This window comes from Typopeltis vanoorti, chromosome 4 (genome assembly GCF_054136105.1).
Source record: "Typopeltis vanoorti isolate ZY-2024b chromosome 4, IOZ_Tvanoo_1.0, whole genome shotgun sequence".
In the NCBI taxonomy this organism is placed as follows: domain Eukaryota; kingdom Metazoa; phylum Arthropoda; class Arachnida; order Uropygi; family Thelyphonidae; genus Typopeltis; species Typopeltis vanoorti.
In genome coordinates this window covers 166785048-166807184 of record NC_143552.1, presented here as the reverse complement: position 1 = coordinate 166807184, position 22137 = coordinate 166785048, and the positions used below count along the sequence as shown (strand labels likewise).

Here is a 22137-nt window from a genome sequence, read left to right as displayed (position 1 = left end):
ATCCTGTGATTAAATTATGATTAAATGCCTTCCATTACATGCTACCTGAGAGAGTTGTCTCTCAAGAATTCAAGAAATTCGTTTTCCTTATTCCAAATGGTATCTCCTCATTCCAATCTATACAGTCATAATTAAAATCGTTTATAATTACCCTTCCTTTGTTCACTAACCCAAGTTGCTCATACATTTCTTTATCACCACCCTCCACATTCCCTGGCTTATAGCAACATTCAACTAAATATGTCTTCCTGTCAACCTCCACTTCACACCACACTGCCTCATAACCATTGCTACTATTTCCCTCTTTCATGTATACCTTATGTGGACATAATTCCCATGCTATCAGCAGCATCCCTCCTCCCTTTTTGTCCTTTCTACCTTCACAAAATATACTGTATCCTTCCATTTCTATTCCTGTTAGGATATCTTCATTCAACCACATTTCACTTATTCTAACAATTTTGGGCAAATAAACTCAATCAGTGAAACCACTTTATCTCCCTTATTTCTGATACATCTGGTATTTGTAAATAAACACAGCAGTTCACTTTTAGGTCTATAATCAGTCCTATTGATTACTGAAACTTTCCACTACTTGGAAAGAAGTCAACAGACCCATGAGCAAGGTGCATCATGCCATGTAACAAGTTAAGTGTTTGTAGCGATATAAATTGGAGAAATGTGATGCTCCCAAGTCAGTGCAACTGTGTCCAGGTGAAAAGGCTTCAAGAAGGAAATAGAGTTCAAAAGAGGCATTATGATAGGATGCCATATTCAGGCCTATCTGTTTGGCAAATTGTTGAAATTTGGGCCATCCCAGGTCAACAATCAGTGACACCATCCACACCCACCAAATGTAAATGTGGTGGATGCCTGGGGAATGTCTCTTATCAGAAAGCATAACCCCAACTATGAAATTTGGAGATAGCAAGTGATAGTATGGTCCTATTTTTCCTGTTTTTTTTTGGTCCTGTATCTCTGTTTGTGGTGTCACGAACACTGAAACTCCAGGAGGTATCTGAATATTCTGGACAATGCAATGCTTCCTGCTTTGTGGAGTTTCTACAGAATCGACCATTGTCTCTTTCAACAAGAGAATGTCCTGTGCCATAAGGCTGCTGCAATTACATAATTTGTGGACATGACATCACCACACTTGACTGGCCTTCACAGAACTCTGATCTCAACTCTATTGAACATCTGTGGGATGGACTGGAACATCGCGTGGGGTAAAGAGATGTCTGCCTTGCAGCAGTCCAGGACTTCATCTACAAGAAGAATGGTCCAAAATTCCCACCGATTGCTATCATGCACTTGTGGAAAGTGTGTCCGATGGGATTGCTGTAATCATTGCAGCAAAAGGAAGCCCTACATCTTATTAAGTTAGGCATTTGTTCCTCACATTATAGTGTCCGTTAACTTCTTTCCAAGCAGTATACATAATGAAATATATTAAAAGATAAAATGTAAAATTTTATGTTTCAATATATAAATTATATAAATTTATAAATATAAATACTATATAAATATTTAACATTTATATAGTAAGTAGACAGATGCTGCTCATTAATATTTTAAAGAAAGATTACATACTTGGGACAGAAACAGGATCTCTTGTGAAAACAGCCCCAGCATATGGTTTTTCTGTCTGTGGTAAGCCAAATTCTGCTTTTGGAGAATCTGTGATAGGAATAACTAAATGAGAAAAGAAAACAAAAGGAATTAAATGATAAAGCAGTGAAATACATGGTAGTGATTTGAAAAGTTCATTTGTGAAGTAGTGATAAGTAAATGTGAAAAATTTTAAATGCAGTACTTTATGAATGAAATAGTCACTTTCTTGTCACAGAAAACTAAGCCACTCATAGATGAAATACTGTATGTCCCTCTCCTTCCAGACATACAAGACGAAGGCAAAATTATTCCTTTCTTTATATACGGGGTATATCTGAAAAGACATCTACAGCTGAAAGATAAATGATTTGATGCAATACTTCAAAGATAGAATTTTCTATCCATGATGTATTCAAAAGGGAGTAAAACAGATGAAAGAAATGTAGCACATGTGAGAAGTACTGACTATAGAAACAATACAGGAGAGTAAGGATAGTGACTATAAAAGATATAAGGATATATAAAGTGATAAGCACAGTTATGTAGAAAATCAGAACGTTTCTTCAGTTTTTAAACAAAATAAAATTGAACTTTCTTTGTAATAAACTCTTCAATACTAAACAAAAGAAACAAAGAAATAGAAATCCTCTGAAAAGCAAAATTCCTTCATTTACATCTGAGTTTTTATTAAAAAAAAAAAAATAATGACAGATGTTCTGGAATATGGCAATACAATTAACTCTATGGAGTGATGCATCATGTTAGATAAAATATATATTGAACAGATGAGATATCAAAATGATCTAAGTAGCATGAATTATTATCATCATCATTATGGGCTACTCCATTGAGTCCTCGACTCACTGAGAGAGGCCCTAAACATTATGCCAAGCATTATCCAACATTCATGCAGTACTATCACACTTTGCTTTGAACTCATTCAGTCACAGTATCCACACAAAGCCTGGCAACCTATTCCACTCAGTCACCACTCTCCATGCAAAAAATCTAGTCTGACACCCCTGCTAACTACACTCTTGCTCAGTTTCCAAGGATGGCCCCTAGTTATCTTGCAACCAGATCTGTTTGGAACAATTTCTTCAATAATTAATTTGTAAAAATCGTTCAGTAATTTGTATGTTTTAATCATATCACCCCTTTTCTGCATATGATTTTTCTGTCAACCACAGATCTTCAATCTGTCCTCATAAGGTTCATTCCATAGACCTGATACCATCTTGGTCACTCGCCTTTGGATCCTAAACATCCTCCTCATCTCCCAAAAACACCCAGGTGACCAGATCTGTGTGCAGTAGTCAAGATGAAGTCTTACCAAGGTTCTATAAAGATTTATAACATGATTGTCTCTGCTCGTCAGGGTATTTCTTCAGTAACCAAGTAATCCGATGAGCTGCTTTAGCCACTTTTGCAACATGCTCCCTAAACTTTAGCTCCTTGTCCACTAACACACCTAAATCCCTGGCTTCATCAATTTCCTGGACTACAGTTCCATCAATGTGGCATACAGCTGGTATTTCACCCCAAAATGTATAACGTTACACTTTGCCACAGAGTCCTGAGAAAGATTAGAAGAGTGAATAGATGGCATCAATGGCAAAATCATATTAAAAACGAGGATATGGGGAAAGAACTTAACATTGTTAGCATCCAGGAATGTGTTAGCAGAGCTAATCTCAAGTATGGTCACTTAAACAGAATGGGAAAGATTAGTAACACAAATGTTCTGTAATAATATGTTCTCTTTATTTTATTATTTGTTATGTTCTATATTATTATTCAATTTAGTCACTTATTATTAAAACTTTCAAACTGCGCCTTTACATTCTTTTCCTTAACAGTCATGAGTTTGTAGTCATTGCTTGGTCTCTACATAGTCTAGACTTTGGAAGTGCTTTGGGCTGGAATCAATTCCCTTGCATATCCTACCGACTTTCTCTTGCACTGATCTTTAAAAATGTTGTTTTTTCGACGGCGCCATTAAAGATCGCGTAAATGAATTGTATGTCTTTCCCATGCGCGCAAGAAAAGCATCCAGCTTAATACGGAAATATCTCTAAAATTTATTATTATTATTATTATTATTATTTGACACCTCCAGAAAGTCCTAAGACTCATCGAGGGAAGACACCTACTCTACATCTCTCCGTCTCCACCACTCAACCTCATCCACACCAACGCCATCTACTGTCCACCATTACCACTATTATTTTCACAGACAATCACAAACATCCATGCCCACAGCAGGATTCGAATCTACAGCCTTTTGGCTGAAGAGCGGATATGCTAACTACTCGACCAACCAGCCCGGCTTGAATTTAATTCTAATTCAAGCAACGCTTTAAACTTAAAATCAGTCAGTTGTGGCTATTCTATCTTCAGGATATGCAGGTTCTATGTTCCCAGAACAGAGTCCTGTGGCACACCACTAGTAACAGGCCTTCTACTGGACTCTACTCCTAAATAAACTACTCTCTGATATCTCTCCATCAACCACCCTCTTATTCACTTTACCAACTTTATATCCATCCCCATGTGCAGCAATTTATTGATTTGAATTCCATGTGATATCCTGTCAAAAGCTTTGACAAAATCCAGCAGTATCACTGCCCATTACCTTTATCCAATTCAGCTGTCACTGTATTATAAAACGGTGAGCAAGTTATTAAGGCACAGCCTACTATTCACAAATCCATGTTGACCCCCCTCCCCCATATAGTATTCCATTTCTGTCTACCCATGCCTGTATTTTGTTCTTGACCAATTTCTCCAGTACCTTGACTATGACTTGTGATATAATGATTGTCAGTAATTTGCTATATCAGTCTTGGATCCCTTTATGCAATGGAACTATTTTCCCCCTCTTTCTATTCCCTTGAAACTAACCCAACTGATGAGGCTTAGATTAAATAATGTGGTCAAAGGCACTGCCAATTTCCTAGCACCTTCTCATAAAACTCGAACTGGGATACCATCTAATTCCATAGCTTCATTCAAATCAAGGTTCTGTAATATGATTTGCACTTCATTTACCTCAGTTTCCATATAAGCTTTCACCTCTCTTGTTAATGTAGTGTCTCCACCTGGATGATATACTCTTGCAAAACGTTCACGTAATTCTACTATTTTTTGTCTGATTCAGTTACCTCCTTACCATCGGGCATTCATTAAAATCATTCGGCCATAAACATTCTTCCTTTTATTTGCAACATACCAAAGAAACCTCTTTGGGGTTGTCTTTGGCTAATTTCCTTTCATACTCTGCCTTAGCCTTTATTACCATACTGGTTACTGTTCTGGCCTGTGCTTCATACTGCTCATGTATCTGCCAGTCAACCTTTGTCCTTGAATTCCCTCCACAAATGTTTCTATTTTTCTTTTTTTCTTTTTTTTTTTTGTAGCTCCAGTTTAATGATGATATTCATCCATTTAACTGCCACTTAATTTATACTCTTGATTATTGGTATGCAGTCTGCTATTACTTCCCTCAAGCATTCTTTTACTACTTCCCATGCACTATCAACACTCAGCCCTTAGTTTCACATGTCATGGCACTGATCCATGCAATCTTCTAAGCTTGCCATACTTACCAGCCTTGTAATTCCACATATACCCCTTCTTAACCTATTAATTGAAAATTCCATGATCATTAGCCACCTCCCAGGTCAAGACCATGTGATCACTCTCAACAACTGATGGCAACATGGTCATATTGGTTATAGACAAATTCTTGAATGCAATTACTAGATCTAGCATTCTCAAATCCCTAATACATTTCATCACATGCTCCCTTTCAGGTAATTATTCCTTAATAATTGTATAAATTTCATTTTCTTCTTTCCATGTGTCCTCTCCTCCTTCCAATCTATGTTTCCATAGTTGGAGTCACCCAATATTAATTATCTGCCTTCCACTCACTGAGCTTATTTGCTGATGCACACTATCCCCATCAGCCTTTACATCCCCTGGTCTATAAAAGCATCCCACTGTATATTTTGTTCTGCTGGCCATTATCTCACACCAAATGGCTTAAAATGTGCTATTTTCACTGGCCTGCAGTTGAACTTCTACTCTCTTTGGTTGAAATTCATTGGCTAGCATCAATAAAACTTCTCCTCCCATTCTTTTCTCTATCCTCCCTAAACACACTATATCCTTCACATTCTATCCCACTAACTATATCATATTTCTGTCAGCCATGTGTCACTGATTATATTATACAAATCATCATCGTATGTTATGCTTTTGTGCAGGCCTACACACATTTTACTGCGTAAGCTTCCATAACCAATAATCCTGTGGAATAGATTGGTTGTTGCTTATTCCCAGTAGTATCCTATGTCTGTCAAAGCATGTGTTCAGGGGACCGGTTTGTGGGAGGGAAAAAAACCCAAGATAAACTGGGGAAAAAACCCTGCTATCCATGCCCAAGACCGGCTAACTTGGCTATGGCTGAGGAAGATCCTTAAGCTCCTCACGTCACCGACGAGAATCGAACCTCGGACACTCCTTCTCCATGTATACAGTTGTGAAGCGCATTACCACTAGGCTAACCGTGCTGACATTATACACATAGGTAATTATATACTATACTTGGAGTATAATCTTCATCTATTTGATTAATTAACATATGAAACATGTAGACAAAAGCAGGTTTATTACTGATGTATATAAATATTTAATAGATATTTATTAATATTTATTTATATTCGTTTATTAAATAAATAAATATATCTAATATATATAAATATTAATATTTATTTATATTAGATATATTTATCTAATATATATTTCAGAATGAATAATGAGGGGTGTGGGGGTAAAGGCTGGTGAATGCATCTAACTGTATGTGTAGGTTTTCTGTAAACTGAGAATGCCAGGGATCCATCTGGCTGGCCTGCAATCTAGAAATCCTAGATATGCCTATGAATCTAGAAGTATCTAGGAATGGAAGACTGCTGTTTTCCTTTCCCAAGGTAAACTGGATCCTGTGGAGTGTGTCCAGGCTATTCAGCCAAATGGAAAACACATAATCCATGTAGCATAGCCAGAAGTAGGTTTATGTGGGGCAGAGTTTAAGACTTTTTCTTCAAAGGTGTCCATAAAGAAGTTGGCCAGAGGTGGAGAGAGTGGAGAACCCATAGCTGTCCCTATCCATTTGTAGAATTTTCCTTGCTAAACAAAATAGTCTGAATTCATGATGAATTGAATTAGATCTGAGATATTGGAAGGAAATATGGCTTGGATGAGGAGTAAGGTATTCTTAAGAAGGACTTAAGGTAAATACATAGGAATGTATTCACATTCATATGTTCATGTATATTTACTCTGCCGCATATTATTAGTCATTCTGCTACTTATGTTTCAAAAGTGGCAGAGTGACTAATAATCATCATTAATCACTGTCATTGTTCAGTCACAGTATCAGAGAACTTCTGTTTCTAAATTTCATACATCTGTTTGCAGTATCCTCCTCTTGATGCTAAATTCAATTAATAACATGTATACTCATCTTGTTTTCAGACAAAGTCCACTTTTTTGTTTTCATTTTGATTGTTTAAGTGTTACAGTTCCTCATTCCCCTGAATGTCCAAAGCAAAGGAAGCTCAACCCTACGACCCCCTTTTTTGCCTCAGTGGTCATTGCTCAGGTCAAAAAAGCGTACTGTAGGTATGATGATTTCTTTCTTTGGTTCATCACTCTGAAATGGGAGGAGGCAGCTATTAGCTGCTGCAAGGTCATCTATGCATTTAGATGACCTTGTCATCATTTCATGCATCTATGCATGAAAGCCCTTCAAGCACAATAAGGAGAAGCTAAATGGAGATGTACCACCTTATTGTAATGTCCCTCTATTAACAATAACACAGAAATAAAAAATTTATTAAATGTGTTATGGGATATGCACATCATTATGCAGGAACATAGTATTAGTAATCACCAATCCTGAACACAAATTCAGTGCATACATATCATTATTATTATTATTAGCTTTGCTCTTTTTAAGCAAACATTTCTATATATCTGAAATTATTATTACATCTTCAGGGAGTCAAGGAGACCATACATCACCCAAACACCAGCTGTTATACCTTTTCTTCGATTCGTTAACACTAGATGTACTCACCACTAAAACAGGCACACTGTTTTACTCTCTCAAGGCTCTAACCAGTCTACAGTTCACATACTTTTATCTATCCTCATAATCTACATTCCATTATCTGGATATCATCTTTGAAACTTCTTTGCAGCCTTTCCACAGCTTATTTATCCCTTTGGAAGCAGGTATAAATAAAGGAGAACAAGTCAGAGAACAGTAGTCCAGGTGGAGTGACGTCAGAGCCTTGTAGAGGGACAAAATGACTTTCACATCATTACATGTCAATGTTCATTTCAACACTGTAATTATCCTCTGCCACTCTCGAGTTTTGCAATTTTTGTGATGGACCTTTGAACATTTTTCCCACCATAACTCCAAAATCTCTAGCCTCATCAAATCCATGCATAATCCCACAAATATAATATGCTGTTGAATATTGCATCACACCAAAGTGCATAATTTTACACTTACATTGAATTTACAGTGATTATCGTTTGCCCACATTTCCAGCCTAATCAAATCACCTGCAAATGCTGTATATCAGTAGCATCTCTGATTGCCCTACTTATCTTTGCATCATCAGGAAACAACCAAAAGATCTCCTGTCAGGTCATTCTCCTTATCATTAAACAACAATGGTCCAAGGACTAATCTGTGCAGAACACCACTAGTTACCTTAAATCTGGCAGATTCTCATTCTCCAAATGCCACTTTCTGATATCTGTCTGTCAGCCACCCATTTATCCAAGCCAATAGTTTATATTCCAATCCCATATTCTCTAGTTCATGCAACAGCCTTTCATTTGGAACCTCTCAAATATTTTAACAAAGTCCAACAATATGTAGTGTATCCATTCCCTTTATTATTATTATGGGCGACTCCAAGGAGTCCTTAGACTCATCGAGGGAGGCCCTAAACATCATGTCCGTCACAGCTATTCGACATTCACACAGTATCTATCATACTTTGTCTTCAACTCATTCACTGTCATAGCACCCACAACAGACTCTGGCAGCTTATTCCACTCATTCACTACTCTAAAAGTAAAAAACCTAGATCTAATACTAATACTAACCACACCCTTGCCCAGCTTCCATGGATGTACCCTAGTACTCCCACCACCAGTCCTGTTCTCAAAAATATCATCTGAATTAATCCTATAGAAACCCTCCAGCAATTTGAATGTCTCAATCATATCTTCCCTTTTCTGCCTATCGACCAATTTTTGCAACCCGCAAACCTTCAACCTGCTCTCATAAGGTTCATTCCATAGACCTGCTATCATCTTGGTCACTCGCCTCTGGATCCTCTCAACCTCCTCCCCATCAAGAAGAAACCTAGGTGACCAAATTTGGGCACAGTAGTCGAGATGGGGTCTTATCAAGGCTCGATACAGAGGAACAATAACTTGCTTGTCTCTGCTCGTCAAAGTATTCTTCAGCATCCAAGTGAGTTGATGAGCTGATTTAGCCACTTTTGCAATGTGACCCTAAACTTCAACTCCCTATCCACCAACACTCCCAAGTCCCTGGCCTCATCAATCTCCTGGAGTACAGTTCCACCAACGTGATATACTGCTGCTAATCTTTTCACCCTAAAATGCATAACCTTACATTTTGCCACATTAAATTGACATCCATTCTCCTTAGCTCAGATCTCCAATCTATCCAAATCATCCTGCAAAATTTTGACATCTTCTGCATTCACTATTGCCCTACCCAACTCTGCATCATCAGCGAACAAATGAACCGTTCCACTCAGATCCTTCCCTAGTGGTCCAAGAACAGAACCCTGCAGCAGACCCCTAGTCATAGGCCATCTTTTGGCCACTACTCCTGAGTAAACTACTTTTTGATATCTCTCCATCTCACCAACCCTATATCCATTCTCATATGTTTACGGATTAGAATTCCATGTGCTATCCTGTCAAATGCCTTATCCAGGTCCAGCAGTATCACTGTAAACCCATTACCCTTATCCAGTTCAGCCGTTACTATATTATAAAACCTGAGCAAGTTACTGAGGCATGATCTACTCTTCACAAAACCATGCTGTCCCCCATACAGTATCTAATTTTCATCAATCCATTCCTGTATTTTTCCCTTGACTACTTTCTCCAAGAACTTGACAACAACTTCTGATATGCTGATCAGTTGGTAATTTGCAACAGTAGTCTTCGATCCTCTTTTATGCAGTGGAACTATTTTCCCCTCTTTCCACCCCTTCAGGACTAAACCAGACCCGAGACTCAGATAAAACAATATGGTCAAGGGCATTGACAATTCTTTAGCTGCTTCACATAAGACAGGAGCTGGTATACCATCCAATTCCACAGATGTATTCACATTAATGTTCTGTAATAGACTATTCACTTCATTCACCACAATTCCCAAATAAACTAATGGTCCCTTCATTCCTTCAATGTCACCACCTGGATGATATACTCTTGCAAAGTGCTCACTGAGTAATTCCACTATATCGACTGATTCAGTGACCTCCCTACCATCGGCATGCCTTAAAATCATTCTGCCTTGTACAGTTTTTCTTTTACTTGCAGTATATCAAAAGAACTGTTTGGGATTCTCTTTAACTTGCATGGCTAATTTCCTTTCATAATCCGCTTTTGCTTTTCTTATCATACTCGTTACCCTTCTGGCCTGTGCTTAATACCGTTCGTGTGCCTGCAGTTCACCTTTCTCCTTAAATTCCTTCCACAGTTGTTTCTTTTTTTGCAACTCATTCATCCATTTAACCCCTACTTGATTTTACTATTCGGATTCTAGGTATACAGTCAGACATAACGTCCTGCAAATGCTCCTTGACCACTTCCCATGCACTATCAACATCCAGCCCTTGCAGCTTTACATGCCATGGCACTGAACTAAGCAATCTCCAAAGCTTGTCAGCTTAGGAGATTGCTTGGTTCTTGCCAGCATGGTAATTCCACATGTACCCTGTCTTAATCGAAAATTTCACACAATTAGCCACCTCCCAGGTCAAGACCTTATGATCACTCTCACCAATAGGTGGCAACATGGTCATATTCATTACAGTCAAATTCTCAGATGCTATTACTAGGTCAAGCACTCTCGAACCCCCCCAAGTATTTTCCATTACATGCTGTCTCAGATAGTTATCCCTTAATAACTGTATAAAATCCAGTTCCTTCCTCACATGTGTCCTATTCTCCTTCCAATGAATGTTACCATAGTTGAAATCTCCCATAATAATTACCCTCCTTCTGCAAAACTTGCGCATAAAGTCATTTGCAATTATGGCCCTCCTTCTAAACTCTTCTCTGTCATACCGAGGCAACAGACTCACTACCCTAACTCTGCCACTCTTTTCTTTCGCTACCTCTAATAATTCCTTCAAGTCCTCTCTCATATCAAATTTATCTCCTTTCAAATCATTCATTCCCACCACGACTATCATTTCTTTCACCCTCTGCTTTTGGGCTCTAATACTCTCACTTTCATCCTTAATTTTCGCACCCAGTAAGTTCAATTTAGTCAAACTCTCATCTATCACACCTCTTACTAATGAGTCACCATACAATACTCTTTCCTTCATTTCTGAAACACTCCCAATCATACGGTTATTTTTCCTTTCACACACTTGCTTATTTCTGTTAGCCAAGGCGCTCGGGAGTTTTGCTGTCACTCCAACTGCCGATTCATCCTATGTATTACTCCGTGTAACAGTGCGATCTCACTCAGTATGACTAATTCCTCATTTTTTTCATCATTCAAACCTTTTTCTCTCTCTCTCTGTATAATCACTTTCACTCTTTATTTCATCACCGCTCTCATTGCTATCTTGTACAACATTACAATTTCCTATCAAACCACTATTTTCTCTCACATTCCGGCTTCCTTCTACAACACAACAATCTCCCGACCTGACACACACACTTTAATTCCTCACTTTCCGTACACTTTCAGCACAGTCTTCCACCACTATCATTATCTATCCAAACTCCAGCCTCTTTTGGGAAAGCATACATCCCGCACATGTTACACTGAACAAACTCCCTTACATTAAAGTTTTTAAACAAGGACGGAAGTTTTGGGTGCCATTGTTTTTTGTTGCATTGGCACCATGTGCTATATTATCAATCATATCTTTAAAATTCTAGTTTAAATAAAGCAGAAATCACACCAAAAATCACACAGACACACCAAGCTACCAAAAACAAACAATACCACGTTAAGATTAAATCAATATTGCCAATTTTTACTCAAAATAATACTTATCTTTTCGAGAGCTCTCTGCAAACATTACACACCGTGTAGTCCTCTAGCGGTGTGTGGCGGCTGCGATCCAACTCAGCTATAACATTATTATAAAATATAAGCAAATTGCTCAGATATGATCTCCCTTTAGTAAACCCATGCTGTTTCTCACAAAATTTATTGTTTGTCCACCCATTTCTGTATGAGAGTTCTTACCAACTTTGCAAAAATCTTTACAATTACTCTAGATATACTAATAAATCAGTGGTTAGGCACATCAGTTTTTGAACCACCCTATTGCAATAGGATTATCATACATTCTTTCTTTCTATCCCTATGGGAGCTTTCCTGAGCTAAGACTCAAATTATACAATCATGTAAAAGGCCTGGGGTGCTTAAGGGTCAAAGCTATATAACTAAAAGGAGACCTCCACATAGCATTTAAAGGAATGCAGAGAACCGACCAGAACTTCTGACCTAATGTCCGATCCTCACCTTCTTGTGGTGCACCTTGTTAGGTATCTACCCAGATACTGAATGAACAAGGATGGGCTGGCGATTTGGGATTTAGTAGACAAAATTGTATTCTTATTAGCTTACACCAAAATATCAAATGATTGTACAACATGACAGAACTTCAAAAGTAGTGACCAGGGAACCAGGACAAACAGCAAAAAGTGGAACAAAACCTAAAACTTACCCCAATTCAACATCACCAGAGTTCAAGATCGGTACTATCAACATAAAAAGCCTGAATGACAGAGAAATGGAGTGAGCTGAGGAACTGCATAAGTACCAGATTGGCATAATAGGGGTTACTGAAAGAAAAAAGACAAAAACTGGTAAGATCTTTCTGAGCAATAAATAAAAAATGTTATATTCAGGTAATGACAATCAAGGAAAAGAAGGAGTAGCCATAGCATCCAACACTAAATATGAGGCCAATCTTCTTGAATGGCAGGCAGTCCCAAGTAGAGTGATGTGGGCAAATATGAGAATGGGGAACTAGACAATGAGACTTCTTTGTGCCTATGGACCATCAGAAGGACCTACTAAGGCAGAAGTGGAGGAATTTTTTGACACTTTAGAGAAAGCAACTGACACAATGAAAAAGGAAAAGTGGTCCTTGTTGGGGATCTAAATAACAGAGTAGGAAATGATTCTCAGACATACGTTTTGGAAAAGAATATTTTAGGAAAATTTGGAGAAAAGATCAAAGCTGATAATAATGGCAAATACCTGTTGGATTTCTGCTCAGGACATGGACTGGTTATTACTAACACCATGTTCCAACATAAAAATGTGCACAAATTCACATGGAGAGAAGAGGCAAGGAATAAGAAAAGTCTCATTGACTATGTTATTGTTGCTTGTGATATTTTCTCCCTGGTGCAGAACACCAGAGTGGACAGAGGATTTGAAATTGGAAGTGATCACCAATTAGTCTAGCAGGATAAAATTGAATTTCTTATTGAAAAGAACAATATTTAAGAAAGTTTTAAAGCGAATAAAAGTTGAGCAGCTTTAGATGTGAACTGTAGACTAAAATACACAAATATCATTCAAGAAAAAATGAGAGTTTGAGAACAGGAACCAAACCTTGGAGATTCATTGGTAAGCCCTGAAGAAAACACTGATTGATTCAGCCAGAGAGGCAAGTGGTGAGGTTGTCTGCAAGAACAGAAAATCAGAACACCATGGTGGACACAGGAAGTTAAAGAGGCAGTGAAGGAAAAGAAGAAAGCATATCAAAAGTACCTGGCAAATAAGTCACCTTGTGCTCATAGAGAATACAGAGACAAATGAAAGAAAGCTAAATACTGTAAAACCAGAAAAACAAGTCATGGGAAGACTTTAGTGAAAACATAGAAAATAAATATCAAGTCTATGCACAGTAATCCAAGTGTGGTCTTATGAAAGTCTTATAAAGAGGCAAAATTACTTCCTTATCCTTACATGTCAAGGTTCGCTTCAACATACCAATTATCCTCTGAGTTGTATTTGCTTTTGCTATATGACCTTTGAACTTTAAATTCTTATCCATCAATACACCAAGATCCCTTGCCTCTTCAGTTTCTTGTAGCATAACCCAGCTAATATAATATGCCGCTGGAACTCTAATCATGCCAAAGTACATAACTTTACACACTTACTAACATTAAACTGATAGCCATTTTTGTTAGCCCAGATTTCCAGTCTATTCAAATCATTTTGTAATTTCTAAATATCAGTAGCATCCCTGATTGCCCTGCCTATATCTTCACATCATCAGCAAACAATTGAAAATCTGATGATAGACCCTGCTTGATGTCATTAATGTATAAATTGAACAATAATGGCCCAAGGACCGAACCCTGAGGTACACCACTGGTTACCTTAAATCTAGCAGATTCACATCCACTGTATACCACTTTTTGATATCTGTCTGTCAACCATCCCCTGATCCAAGTCAATAGATTATACTCCAGTACCATATTCTCCAGTTTACACAACAGCCTATCGTGTGGTATCTTATCAAATGTCTTAGAAAAATCCAACATTATCATAGTGTATCCATTCCCTTTATTCAACTCGGCTGTAACATTGTTATAAAATATGAGCAAATTGCTAAAACATGATCTTCCTTTAGTAAACCCATGCTGTTCCCTGCATAGTATAGAATGCTTGTCTACCCATTTCTGTATGCAAGTTCTTACCAACATCTCTAAAATCTTCACTACCACACCAGAGATACTAATAGGTCGGTAGTTAGACACATCAGTTTTTGCAACACCATTGTGCAATGGAACTATCATACATTCCTTCCATTCCTGTAGTATCATTCCTGAGCTGAGACTCAAGTTATAGAAATGTGTGAAAGGCCTAGCCAATTCAGTTGAACATTTCTTTAACAAACAGGCAGATATTCCATCTGTCCCTATTGACAAATTCTTATCCAGGTTATGCAAGAGCTCGTCAACCTCATTTTCATGAACCTGTAACTCTTCATCCAATGTAGCAGTAGCACCATGCTACATCTTAGCAAAGTGAGCACTCATTAACTGAACAATCTCCTTAGCTTCTGACACTCGTGTACCATCTGCATTCAATAAAGTTATTCTTCCACATTCATTCTTTCTTTTGCTTGCGACATAACGATAAAATTCTTTTGGATTGCCTTTAGCTTGCATGGCCAATTTCTTTTCATACTCCATTTTAGCTTTTCTCACAATACTCATTACTTTTCTGGCCTGAGCTTTATATATTTTTCATAACTCCTCTCACTCTTATTCTCACGATATTCTTTCCACATCAACTTCTTCTTGTGGATCTCTAGCTTAATAAGGCTGCACATCCATTTCATTCCCAACCTATTTATTCTTCGAACAGTAAGGATACATTCGGATACCGCCTCATTCAAGCACTTTTTCAAAGATTCCCATGCATTGCTGACATTTTTTCCATTCAGTAACTGATACCATGGGACCAAAAATAGTATTCTTCTAAGTTGATCATAATTTCCAGCTTTGTATTTCAGCATGTACAATATACATGGAACATTTATCATAAAACGTGTGTGCAAAATTTGATGTTAATATCAAAAACTGCTTTCATTTAATAATAAAGAGATCACACATTCATACTGAAAATTTATCTTTTTCTTTTATGATTATAGGAAACAGAGAAATCCAGGTTATCAAGAAAAGGAAGTTAACAAGTGTTTCATGCATGAGAGCTAAACAGTAAGGTACCCAAATGAAAAATTTGAAGGAAAAAGGTGATAAAGTATCTGTTAGATTTCTGCTCAGAACACAGACAAGTCATTACTAACATAGCATTCCTTTGTATAGAGTAATCTTTGCAGCTCATTTCAAGACATTGTCTCATCAGCTGAAAAGATGTGGATTAGATTTTCAAGTTGGATATAAGAATAGCAGAATCTAGCCTGATTTAATCGGAGCTTCAATACAAGTAGATACTTCCCAAGAAAGAACAGCATGATCACAGTATGATTATATGCAGTTTTTTTAATAAATATATTGGAAATTTTTTTGGAGATTTGCAACAATTTAAAAAACTCACAGATGGACTGCATAGCCTAGAAATATTGAAAAAAAATGAAAGAAAAGTTAGTAATGTCATGAATGCATAAAATACATGTCGATACTAGTCTTTTTATCATCTACTAACATAAAGTATAAACAAATCTATTATAAAAAGTTAAAATTTTTCAAAACTTACACACAAACACTTACAGACCATACATAGCCATTTGCAGTGGAGAGAAATGTAAACAAATGTAAAGATACAGTATTAAATCATAACTACATAAAATTAACTGTTATTAATTAAATAATTAGCATAAAATAAAATTATAACGATTCATTCATTTGTGAATAGGCTAGGCTACCACGAAGAAATTGTATCGATTGCACTAGGCTACCATAAGCAATCATATTCGTTATACCTGTAAATAAATGAGGAGGTGGAGAGGATCCAGAGGCGAGTGACCAAGATGATAGCAAGTCTGTGGAATGAACCGTATGAGAACAGGTTCAGGATTTGTGGGTTGCAAAAATTGGTTGATAGGCGGAGGAGGTGAGATATGATTGAGACATTCAAATTACTGAAGGGTTTCTATAAAATTAATTCAGAAGATATTTTTGAGAACAGGGCTGGTTGTGGGAGGACTAGGGGACATCCATGGAAACTGGGCAAAAGTGTGGTTAGTAAAGGTGTTAGAGCTGGGTTCTTTACTTTTAGAGTAGTGAATGAGTGGAATGCGCTCCCTGAGTCTGTGGTGGATGCTGTGACAGTGAATGAGTTTAAGGCGAGGTATGATAGATACTGTATGAATGTCAAATAGTTGTGATGAATATGATTTGGGGCCTCCCTCGATGAGTCCAATGACTCCCTGGAGTTGCCCGTAATAATAGTAATAATAATTTTGTATCATATAAGACAATATTGATGTAGGTACTGACAGACATACAATTCATTTTGTAAACAGACAACGTAAACTTTCAGCATCAATAAATACACTACATTTTTGTAAATGTATTTTTACTTCCTTATGATTTTCTTTAATAACATTTTCTTTTCTCTAGCTTACTTTATTGTAAGAATATAGTTTATGTTATTAGTAAGGCTTCTTGTCAACAGTAGGCTATTAATAATGAAGTTTTTGAGGAGTCAACAGTTATATGCGGATTGTAGAACAATACAGGGAGCCAGCACCTCTAACCCCAGCATTGTTCAAGGATCAGCTGTATATTGGAAAATTTTTGGAGATTTGCAACAATTTAAAAAAACTTGTAGACGAACTGTGTAGCCTAGAAATATCGAAAAAATTAAGAAAGAGTTAGATATGCCATGAATGCATAAAATATATGTAGATACATACATAGTTTATTCACAATATAATACAATGTGAAAAGGGAAAAGAGATTTATATTAAAAATATAAATATAAAGAAAAATATAAATAGACCATAATTTTCATATTAAAAATTATGGTCTTCTAAGTCTCTCTATCTTGAGCTAACTGGTAGATGTCAGATGGAGTTTTGCAGTTCAGCCTACTGATGGTTTCACATATGTACTGTCAAAATTGTTTGCATGGTCTTCCTCTACTGAGTTTGCCATCTTCTGGTTTGTACAGGATGAGGGATTCCAAAAAGGGTGAGACTTCAGGATGCCTGAGTTGATAACCCAAGCCACCTGAGTTGTAGTTTTTTGACTATACTGACAAGTGGTTCTTGCTTAGCCAGATTTAGCACAGCAGAGTTAGTGATGCAGTCCATCCAGGTGTATCCAAGGATCAGTCTGAGACATGTAGTTCCAAAAAAGTTAATTAGATCTATAGTTTTTTTGGCTTATTGTCCAGGTTTGAGAACCATACAAGATGAATCCACTGGTTGCATGGTATAGTCTTAATTTTCTCTTTAATGATACTAATGATGATTTCCAGATGGGGCAGAGTTTGTTATGGAAGACTAGAGAAAGCTGTTTACATTTTCTGTATTGCTGATGTACGATCCAAGGTATTGAAAGTCCTTTACTCTTTCTAAGGGTTTATTGTTAATATGAAGTATAAAGTTTTCACAACCTATTGAGAATACTTTTGGATGTTGATCTGCAGACCAATAAGTTTAGCCTGTGCCTCTAGTAGACTGAGATGTTTTTGTGCATTTGTTGGTTCTGTATCAATAAGTACAACATCGTAAGCAAAGCTAAGATCAGTTATTTGTATGGTGTGGGAGGATGTTTTAATGTTAGAACCAAGATCTTCTGTGTTGATGGTCCGGAAGATGTAGTACAAGCGCATTAAAAACAAATAAGGTGCTAGTACATCACCTTGCAGGACTCCTGTTGTCACTGGAAATGATTCAGATGTTTCTGTTTTAAAGATTACTGTAGTATTGTAATCATTATAAGGCACTGAGATTGCTTGTATGAGTTTTGAGGGTATATGTAGATACTAGGCTATTTTATCATTTACATTTACCATAAAATATACATAAATCTATTATAAAAAGTAAAAATTTATCAAAATTAATGGTCTGGAAGATGTAGTACAAGCATATTAAAAACAAATGAGGTGCTAGTACATCACCTTGCAGGACTCCTGTTGTTACTGGAAATGATTCAGATGTTTCTGTTTTTAAAGATTACTGTAGCATTGTAATCATTATAAGGCACTGAGATTGCTTGTATGAGTTTTGAGGGTATATGTAGATACTAGGCTATTTTATCATTTACATTTACCATAAAATATACAAAAATCTATTATAAAACGTAAAAATTTATCAAAATTATAAAACATTTACACAAAAACACTTACAGATCGTACTGGCAGCCATTAACAATCGCGAGAAATGCAAACAAGTGTAAACATACAGAATTAAATCATAACTGCATAAAATTAACTGCAGCACATACTGCTTAAAAAAAGCATACATCTGCTTAAAACGCTGTTTGATGCTAATCCTCTCGTCGTGATCTCTCACAGTTCTCATCTCATGTATTTTTCATCATGTTTAGTGCAATACTGTAAACCTTGAATAACAACATGGGAACCCATACTGAGTGCCATTAGTGATGCAGGAAGTGCTCCCAAGAAGCAGAGAAAAGTCATGGCATTACAAGAAAAAGTTGAATTGTTTGACTGAGATAGATTGAGGTCAGCCATTTCAAGGTAAATGAATCCAGTGTAAGGACCACTGCAAAAAAAAAAAAAAAGAAAAAAAAAAAGAAAAGGAAATTCGTGCATACATTGCTGCAGCTATGCCAGCATGAAAACCTTGCACTTTTTTGTGAAATAGCTTTTTTTTTTTTTAATCTCATATAGAAAATGCAGCTTTTATGTAGGTGAAGGATTGCTATAAGTCTATACCTAAACTCTAATAGGTGAAGTCATTATATGACAACTTAGAGCAAAAGGAATATGAAGGATCTAAAACTGGAGAATTTAATGCCAGCAAAGGGTGGTTTGATAATTTTAGAAAGAGGTTTGGCTTTAAAAAATGTCAAGATAACAGCTTCTGCCAACCAAAAGGCAGCAGACAAGTTCCCAGACATGATCAAGAAAATCACTAAAGAGAAAGGATATCTGCCTGAGCAGGTTTTTAATGCAGACGAAAGTGCTCTATTTCTAGAAAAAAAATGCCAGAAAGAACATTTATTAGTAAAGAAGAGAAGCAAGTAACAGGATCTTTGATCATACAACAAGAAAGCCTGGACAATGAAAACCCATTTTCTGGATTCCATTGATACTTAGTCTCTAAAAGGCACTACTGTGCCAGTAAAGAACTGCATTTTAAAGTTCTTTCGATATTGGACAATACCCTGGCCACGTAGAACCCCATGAGTTCACCGAAGGCTTCGAAGTGGTCTACTTACCCCAAACACAACATCTCTAATTCATCCTCTGGACCAAGGGATCAAAAGAACCTTGAAGGCTCACTACAACACAATACTCTATGGAAAGGATTGTCAACTCTATGGAAGAGAACATCATGAAAGTCTGAAAGGATTATTATTATTCTCATTATTAAGAGAGACCTTCAGTGAATCAGGGACTCAATGAATGAGGCCACATGCTACACACAACAGCTATCATACTTATTCTTGAATTCATTCACATTGCTTGCACTCACAACATGCATTCAATCCACCCTATGAGAGAAAAATCTAGCCCTTACCCCCTTCTTAGCGGCATTCATTCTTAGCTTCCAAGGATGCCCTCTTGTCCTTTCCCCACGCACAATAAGTTGAAAAATTCCACCAATTGAATTCCTGTATGACCCCTTTCAGAAGTAAGTCTCAATCATATCAACCCTCTTTCTCCTGTTTGCTAGGTGAAGCAGTCTACGAATTCTCAATCTGTCTTCATAATCAGTATTCTACAATCCTGATATCATTTTGAACGCTATCCAGATATCAGAATCACAACAGAAACCAGGAGACCAGATCTGTGCACAATAGTCCAAGTGAGAAATCAAGGCCTTATAAAGAGGCAAATTGACATCCTTATCTTCACATGTGAACGTTCGTTTCAGCATTGCAATTATCTTTTGAGTTGTATTGGCAATCTTTGCCACCTGGCCCCTGAACTGAATCTACTAACACTCCAAGATCCTTAGCCTCATCTGTTTCTTACAGTGTAATCCCACCAATATAATACTACACTGGATATCTAATCACACCGAAGTGAATGACTTTACATTTACTGACGTTGAACTGACATCCATTTTCCCATGCTCGTAGTTCCAGCCTATTCAAATCATTCTGCAAATACTACATATCAGATTTTCAACTGCGTGTGGAGTTGCCACCACTAACCCACGGTCAACCGTATAAGCCTTTAAACCATATTTGTTGATCAACCACCATACGAAATATGACAATACAGATTAAGTCAGCAAAGACTTACCTTGAGAACTACCTCCTAATTTTTCCCACTTTAGTTCCTGCAGTTTATTTGCCATTTCTTGTAACTTCACTGAAATACACATTTAGACTAAATTAGCAACAACTTTTACCAAGACCTCAAGAAATGAATTTTAATAAGAAAAAAAATATTAATATATATATATATACACACACACACACACACACAGTATATATATATATATATATATATATATATATATATAATTTTTATTTATTTTTTTATCTTCTTCTATGAAAAATTTTATCCCTTCATGTTCCTATAGAGCAAGAAAGCCAGAACTTGTGCATGTGCACACACAGATATACTGGCTCTAACATTACATCATCTCCATCATTGGAGTCACATTATTATAATCTACCAATAACATGTAACTAATGATATAGCCAACACATGGCAGGTGTTGTCTATAAACAGATAATAATAGATTGCCTCTATAAAATGTTATCAGCATGTGTATGTGTGTACATAATAATGAGCAAAGGTCATTATTATGTACAAACACACACACACACACACACACACACACAAATTTAATGAGCCAGTAAGAGTATTGTGGAAACTGCTGTCCTGCTATAACCATCGGCAATGTCTCTAGTGAACCAAAAACACCTGATAAAGGAGGAAAAAATCAAGTCAACATGTAAGTCATGTAGCCAAAAACAGAGGTTCAGATGTAAGGAGTAAATGAAGCACTGACAAGTGTAAATTCTAGACATGCTACAATTGTTATCTGAATGTACTACATATCAGATTGTTCTAAATCTAACAGCAGACAGTCATATTAAACCCCCCCCAAAAAAGCAGCTATAGCTACCATCATATAAGAAATACCATCTAGATACTAGGGTACTGGTAAAAAGTTGCATTAATGTGACGATTACTAGTTCCTTTTAAATTTTTTTTTAATGTGAATCCAACCCACTAATGGTTACAAACCTACATTACATTAATTTTTTTTTTTTTTTTTTTGAAAGAAATAATTTACATCAATTTTAGTTTTGTTAAAGTATCTCACTAAGGGTTAAAATAATAATGATAATAAAGATTAAAAAAAAAATGCTCTAAGGACCAAACATGAAATTTTTCCAAGCAACTTCAGGCCTCCATTAATTGGAGTAATGGTCACACATCAGGCAATGCCATTCATCTACCACCTAAAGACCATCACAAACATCCATGCACATAAAATTCAAACCTTAGTCTACTAGATGGAGAGTAAGTGTCCTATTCATTCA

The 22137-nt window shown here is 36.7% G+C and overlaps 1 protein-coding gene across 1 annotated transcript in view; it reads right to left on the bottom strand.

Annotated features, from left to right (window-relative positions):
• LOC150107826 (Fanconi anemia group J protein homolog) overlaps nt 1-22137 on the bottom strand; it is a 463872-nt gene that overhangs the window by 378682 nt on the left and 63053 nt on the right. Inside the window, exons 4-5 of the mRNA XM_090391581.1 lie at nt 20882-20950; nt 1594-1695 (exon numbers count right to left, since the gene is read on the bottom strand). Coding sequence (XP_090247707.1) covers nt 1594-1695; nt 20882-20950 — 171 coding nt within the window. The remainder of the gene's footprint in view (nt 1-1593; nt 1696-20881; nt 20951-22137) is intronic.